We start from the raw sequence: 8252 nt of genomic DNA on the forward strand, positions 1-8252 counted from the left end.
CCAGAAAGAGGACGCACCCCCCGCATCACCCTGCTAACGAAACCGGTTCCCGTATTGCAGGGTATTGAGTATTGGGGACCAGTTTTGGTCGGCGCGCGGCGCATTCTTTCGATGGACAAAATATAATATAAAGATTATTGTATTTTTTCGTCAAGTCTGCTTACATCACTGCGATATGTTTCCATGCCGCTCGTCTTGTATTTTAGTATAATATTTAGGTATATGTGTAAACCACGATGTAGTGTCACAAACAAATAAAAATAATAATTTGAGGTTATTATATTATGAACATATTATTATAAGCACGGTTGTAGAACGTTCCGATCATGACATAGGGTAGATTGTGGTTCCGATACGTATCGTTTCGTTCATTACACTATCAAAGCGATTATAATGTTGTTTATAATCATATATATGTATACAACAACCTGTTGTATACATATATGTTTACTGTTTACAGGTTATTCCAAACTCAAGTTTTGTCATTACTCATTTTGTCCGAATCTATCCCTTGTGTCCGGAGTTTTAAGTCTAAATTTTACAGTACTTTGCATAATTAGACTTAAAAAGTTAAAACTACATTATTCAGTTATGTCTTTATTATCTGATGATAAGATTTATGCAATTGAAATGAATTGGAGAGTAAACGCAATAAGAATGCCAAAAATACTCAAAGGCCATGAAGATTATATAATTACATGCTTAGAATTTTGTGGAGATCTAGTTGTTAGTGGTTCTGATGACAATACACTTAAAGTTTGGTCAGTTCTAACTGGAAAGGTAAGTTTTAAAGCAGTTTGTTATTATGTTTCAATTACTTTATTGAGTACCTAACTATTATTTACTATTATTAATTAATACATTGGTAACTTTTTAGTGTTTGTATACATTGATTGGGCATACTGGTGGTGTGTGGTCATCACAAATGGCTGGTAATATAATAATTAGCGGTTCCACTGATCGTACATTGAAAGTCTGGAACGCAGAAACTGGTCAATGTACACATACATTGTCTGGTCACACTTCAACAGTTCGTTGTTTGCATTTACATGAAAATAAGTATGAAGACATATTTTATTAATTTAGAAATTAAATTTGTAAACAACATTTTATATTTATTTTTTATTAATTTATTTAGAGTTGTAAGTGGTTCAAGAGATGCATCACTCAGGTTATGGAATGTTAATACTGGTGAGTGCTTGTCTATATTTCTTGGTCATGATGGTCCTGTCCGTTGTGTACAATATGATGGGCGATTAATAGTTAGTGGTGCTTACGACCACCTGGTAAAAGTATGGGATGCAGAGAGTGAAATTTGTTTACATACATTATCTGGTCACACTAATAGTGTATATTGTTTACAAGTTAGCATATTTTTAATCACTTAAATTTAGTACATTCTTACAATATATTTTGCATAATTATATTATACTATGTAGTATATACCAGAGCTTAAATCAAAAAAAAAAATACCGTTTACCGTAGTATGAATATTAAATGTTATGATCAAATTACTGTTTAACGTTATAAATAATTTAAATGTTATTCAACTTATGCGTTTACATGTTTAACAAATTTTAACGCTATGAAAAATTTAGCGTTTTACGTTTATACATTATTTGAATTAGTGTAACATTACTCTACTAGCCAGTACCTACGTTAGGTACAACCAGCGCAAATTTAGAAATGAAAAAAGGGAGGGGCCAGACAAAAATATTTACTTTAAGTACAATTATTTTATTTTGATTGGTATTTTAAATCACAGTTTTACAAAAATAACCTTATAATATTATAAATTATTTTACTGTTAGTTATTAATTTTTTTAACTATTTTATTATCTGGCAATGTTTTGTTTCAATCTTTAATCGTTTTATCTTATGTTATTCACTGTTCATATTTAATTATAATTGTTAATAGTTTCTGTTTTGTTATCCGTTTTCCGTTTTCAATTGTTATTGTTCACCGACATGTTATCCGTTTTAATCTCATTACTCGTAACATTATAAAAACGTTTTGAAACCCTGAATAATATACTTATATTTATGTAATAATGTTTAAGAGGACGTTACACCATTATTTGCTGTCTCTGTCTTACAAGTAGGCTTTTTATTATATTTTTTATTTTAAAGCAAACAATGAGTATTTTAAGATGTACACACAATTTACAATTTTTAAATACTTATAATTTGCTTAAAAATTAAAATATAATATAAAGCCTATGATATTGCCTAGATGATAATTTTACCTTTAAATCTTATAAGAGGTTGTTTCACTCTAATTTTTTAACTCGTGGAGCTAAACGTGATCTGCTCAGTGTATAATTTGCTCTGTTACACACTTGTAAGTTGGAGACAACAAATGTTGGTGTAACAGTGACGTCCTCTTAACTATAAAATTTGATTTAATAATTTGATGAAATTTTTTACAGTTTGATAGTTATCATATTGTAAGTGGATCTTTAGATAGTAATATAAAAGTATGGGATGTAGAGACTGGCACATGTAAGCACACTTTAATGGGACATCAATATTTAACCTCTAGCATGGAGCTAAGAGATAATATCTTAGTGTCTGGAAATGGAGATTCTACAGTAAAAATATGGGATATACTTACTGGGAAATGCTTACACACTTTGGCAGGTAAATATTTATAGTTAGTTAATTTTTTAATCATTTATTATTTATTGACATTTTTTATGATCAGGGTCTGATAAACATAGTTCTGCAGTTACGTGTTTACAATTCAACACTAAATTTGTGTTAACTTCTTCTGATGATGGGACTGTGAAGTTATGGGATGTAAAAACTGGTAATATTATATTTTTTAGTGTGTAAAAGATGCATTAATGCAAGGAACTTAATTATTTAAATTTTAGGTGAATTTATTAGAGATCTAATTGCACTAAAAAGTGGTAGTAATGCTGGTGATGGTGGAGTGGTATGGGGATTACGTGCAAATGAAACAAAGTTAGTATGTGCAGTAGGCAGCCGCAGTGGCACCGAAGAAACCAAAATATTTGTATTGGATTTTGACTTTGACGCTGCTGACTATGAGTAACATAAAATAACAAATTTTGTAGTGTGCATCACATTTCAACTTGATGTCTGGTTAAACAAATTGTTGTTACTGATATTAGTTAACTGTCTTAAGATTAATGCATTGCCAACAAAATAGTTTTAGTTTAACTCTTTTATTTTAAATTTATTATTTTTGAAACAATGACAATCCACATAAGATTTTTTGTAATGAAAAGTAAATATTTTATGTTATAACTTACAGCTGATATTTAAGAGGATGTGACACCCAACATAGCAAAAACTGTTTTGCACAGGACAACTTTTATCTTTCTTTGTTTATAGTAGTGGCTCCAAAACTTCTGAACATATAGGGTGGAAAATTTTCTATGCAACAGCGTGCCCATATTTTAGATAACATAATACATTAAAAATTATTTGCTGCTAAAAATTTTGGTTTTTTTTGTTTTTTTCATTTGCTTATAAAAAAAATATTGGATAGCGCTATTAAAAAAAAGATCACAATGTTGCACAGATAAATTTCTTCTTTACGTGTTATGAAAATTTGGTAGTTCTATAACAAATATGCTACCAGAAAAGTTGTCCCGCGCAAAACAAATTTCGCTATGTTGTACATTTGTAAGATGGAGACAACACATGCGGGTGTGACATCCTTTTAACAATTTAAGTTATTCTATTATTATTTATTTTTCTCTTTTTTATAGATGTATGTAAAATTGTACGATTTGCTTTTCCGAGTAATAAAAATGTTTTTATCAAAAGGTATATATTATTATTATATATTATGTATGTTATTACAATTTCAGATTACCTTATTGGAATCAATAACTATATTATAATGGTCTATATAATATGTACAATGTATGAGATTTTATATTCAATTGTTTGTTGAGTACTGTGCTTCCAATAAGTCTTACAAAAATTAAAAGATGGACATTTGTCTTGCTTTGTTCACCTTTGGGTTATAAACATTATTATAATATTGTCAGCGTCGAATGGTTTATTTAAAACACTATTGTTGAAATGTTTTCAAACGTTTGTAATAGCTCAACTCAGCTCAAGGAAAGAAAAATCAAAACAAACATCTAATGTTTTAATTAAAATAATGTATATTTGTATAGCCTTTAACTAACATACATTATGTATATATTACAATTTTTAAATGATAGAGCTAGCGTTATACCCCAAATAATTTCATTATAGACTTTCTGCACACCAATATTTATTTTGGAACAAATGCAGTTTAATAACCCATTCTTATTTTTAATTTTTTTTTTTTCAAAAACATAACTTAAATTATTGAATTTGAAAGCATCTGAAAAATGTAGGGAAGTTTATAACCATTAACCGCTCTGCTAAACAGTATTTGTCGAGTGTACTTAGTCATTGAGTAGGCCATGTTAAATGTGGTAATAGAATGATTCTGAGTAAGAAACAATCATCTTATATCATTAATCATAATAATAAATAATATAAGTATATTTTTATCAATTTATTATTATAATATTAATTTGTTTAACTATTAAGTATATGATAGACTATTATACGTTAGTTTAAAATTAATCTTTATATTTTGAAATTTTTACCTATTTAAAAAAAAAAAAATAATACCTATATACAGGTACTTGTAATAGTTTCAAATCCCCACAAATATTAACGAATTTCGTAATTTATAGACATAGAAAATGTTCGATAAAACATTTTTTGCTCGATCAAAAAACTTCAAAATGTATTACATTAATTTACAACTATAATATAAATAGCAAATTTAGTTACATATGAACAATTTTTTTATAAGCTTTTAAAGTTAAAATCACGAATATTTGCAAATTATTTTGTTGTTATAAATGTTTAAAATGTTCAATTATAAAACTAAAAAAACTACCATAGATTGATGACATTCTCGCTAAATGTTTATATTGGAATATTCTATGATAAAATGTTCAAAATAATTTGACTGTTTTAAAGCTATTTATAGGCATAGGAAAATCTAGACTTTTTTAGTTTTTTGTCATAACTGTCGAAAAAAAATTTTCGCTCGCTCAAAAAACTCTGCTTTATCCTACTTTTATACTATAATGCCTAGTAAAATATATTAACACAGATTTTTTTATGGTTATTTCCTATTTAATTTTAAATTTTGACGAAATTATAATAGTACTTAAAAATTAGTGGAATGGTAAACTCCTTCAAATGTAGGTCATCTCTAAATAGACATAGTGTTAACTTATACAATCGATAATAAAATCTTTTTTTAAAAAACTGTATTATTTAGGAGTCCAATTATTATATCTCAAAACCAAAGAACAACTGAACTCCATGAAAATTTTTTTTTTAAATAAAACTGGAACAAGTAACATTTCTGTGTTGCTAACTGATGATGGTTATTATAATAATTTGCCTGACGACGTATCTATATAATTATATATCATAATATAAACGTAGGTAAGTATACACATTTTAAAACCACTAACAATATTTTTATCAAACAAATAAACTATAAATATAAATTTGAAACACGTCGCATTGACATACACGAAAAACCACCGATATGAGTGCCGCATGCCACGAGGAGTTGAGGGAAAATTACGTCACCTGTGCAGGGCATCCGTCGCATCACCCACGGAGAGCGCACTCGGGTCTCCGGGCCGGTGCGTCCCCGGAAAGGCAAGTGGACGGCAACAGTGATTGTCCAAATCCGTGTCGCCGGGACGAGGACACGAACACTTGTTGCCCGCGTCGTCCCACCACGCCGAGGTGCCACCCCGAACCGAACGCCAATCCGGCTGAAACTTACGTCGATCCGGTCGATCAGATAATCAACGAAGGACTGATGCAGCAGAAGAAGAAAAGCAGCCGACGGCGGTCGTCCTGCTCCAGCAGCAGTCGGCCGCAAGGCCCGAGCGGCCGGGAACGCAGCGCGAGACCGTCCACGGCCAATCACCGCGGCTACCAGCCCGATTTCTTCGACGACCAAGCGGATATGAGTAGCTGGCTACAGCACCGGGACCGTGACCAGCATGATTCTTCACGAGTACGGCCGTCATCTCCGGCGCCTAGGCCCAAGTGTTTGGCATTCGAACCTTACGTGGACAACGAGCCATATACCCCGGCTGCGGTGCAGGACGCGGCGGCAACCATACAGACCGCGCTGCAGGACGAAAACGACGGCCTCCGGCAAAACATGCAACGGGAACTGGCAAGGCTGAACGAGCAGCGGTCACACCTGGTGGAATGCTTGGAAACGGAAATGAAAATCATCGAGATGATGCGCGAATACAAGAAACTGAAACGCGCCTCCGCGAAGCGTCCGGAGCAGCCGTCCGGCGACGACCGAGAACGGCTTCAACGGTTGATCGACGAGGAAAAACGGAAACTGGCCGAGTTCCAGCGACGCCCTCGACAGCAGGACAACCGGAGCGCCGCGACCCCGAGTGGAACGTATGAGATACCGTCGGACTCGCCGACCCGAAACCGGGAATCGGCCTGCGCCACCACGTCGACGCAGCCCTGCCAGCGGCGCAAATTGAGCTACCAGCCGCCGTCGCCCGACACCGACACCGAAGACGAATGTCCCGCGCTGCCCCCGAGACGACGGTTACTGGTGGTACGTCCACTGTCGCCGAGCGACAGCAGCGACGACGCTAACGAATGCGGTCGCTGAACACCCGCGGCCACATCCAGGTGTCCGGCAGGAGTCGACACTACAGGACTCGTCCGTGTACTAATACCGGGCCATTCGCAACAGTGACGGCAGACGTGCCACAGCAGACCAAGCAGTACGCGGACTACCTGTAGCCGTTAGATGCATTGTTTCCTGCGTAGTTTGTCATACTGATCCGCGGCAGAAACTATAATAACAGATTATAATGATCGTAAAACGTAATAATGCGGTCTCGGCGCCGTTTTCCTATACACTTTCCGTATATCAAATAAAACAAAATTATTTATTTTACTAATCTGGAATGTATGCACTCATATAGACATAAAATAGTAAGTAGTTACAACGTGCATGTAATATGACAATAGGTACTTGAAGAAAAGTAACAAAAAAACACTATTAATACAATTTGCAAAAATTTTAATGACATGATATTATTCTTCGTCAAGGAGCCACTGCTATAAGTCTATAACCTTTACTAATGCTGTATTGCAGTTACTCGTAAAATACAAACCATCCTCCCACATTCGGTGATTTTCAACTGTGCGCGTTAGGTAGAATAATATGTACAAACGTTAGAAATAATGGTTAAATTATAGGCTAAATCGGAACCATGATAATATATCTAACTTACTATAATTTACAAGAATTACGTAAAATTGTGAGACAAAAACTAGTTAAAAAGTACAGAAGGTGGAGGATATGATAAGAGAATGATATAGGAGTTCACGTGAAGGATTATGTACTAGCAGGCAAAATAAATTTATAAACATCACGGTTAGGATTATTTGGGGTGATTTAAAAAGTTGGAAATAAGAATATTGTTACCGATGTAGAGGGCTCGAAGAATTCTATCATTTTTTTTTTATTTTCCAATTACTGAAAAAAGGAACTACGAATATTTTGCTTTTGACCTCTAGTACCAACTAGATTCACTATCCTACCAGAACCATCCTAAAAGTTGAAAATTAAAACGAAAAAAGGTGGGTAAGTGGATTTCGCTCTGCTGTACAGTAGGTTACAAGTGGGTCACTGTATAATGGATGGTATTAAATTTGAATTCAATGATATAATATCATTGTATAAGAAAAACGATTCTGAGCGGAGACGGTATGTTAGTCTAGGTATAAGACATAATATTATATTAGGTACCTATAATAAATTCCAAATTAATCATATCATAATATTTATTAGGTACTTATAACGCGTTATACATCAACAAAAAACCGTGGTACTATCATAGATATATAATAGTATACTTTAGAAGTTTCAAGTACCCACGAATAATATTATACAATCACAACAAAATAACTAAAATAGTTATCCTAGGTTTTTAATATGTAATTTCGTCCAAATTTGTACTTAAAATGACTATAAAAATAAACTGCGTAAATGTATTTTTTAGATTTTTTGGTAACAGAATTAATTACTTACGTGAAATCTTGTTTTAAATTTTCAATTCTTAGATACAAAATTGAACATTTTATAACTTTTAACTACAAATAATTTTTCAAATTAAAATTTGATAATTTTGTCAAATTTGATCTTAATGCTT

At 33.0% G+C, this 8252-nt stretch overlaps 1 protein-coding gene across 1 annotated transcript; it reads left to right on the top strand.

The window, feature by feature from the left end:
- Positions 1-296: 296 nt before the first annotated feature.
- On the top strand, positions 297-3461 carry LOC100166211 (F-box/WD repeat-containing protein 7-like). Its single transcript, XM_001946100.5, has 6 exons — positions 297-780; positions 878-1059; positions 1139-1364; positions 2430-2640; positions 2705-2809; positions 2877-3461. Exons 1-6 carry the CDS (start codon positions 394-396, stop codon positions 3056-3058), a joined length of 1293 nt encoding a protein of 430 aa, XP_001946135.2. The 5' UTR covers positions 297-393; the 3' UTR covers positions 3059-3461.
- The last annotated feature ends 4791 nt before the right edge of the window (positions 3462-8252 follow it).

Source organism: Acyrthosiphon pisum, chromosome A1 (assembly GCF_005508785.2).
Source record: "Acyrthosiphon pisum isolate AL4f chromosome A1, pea_aphid_22Mar2018_4r6ur, whole genome shotgun sequence".
Classification (NCBI taxonomy): Eukaryota; Metazoa; Arthropoda; class Insecta; order Hemiptera; family Aphididae; genus Acyrthosiphon; species Acyrthosiphon pisum.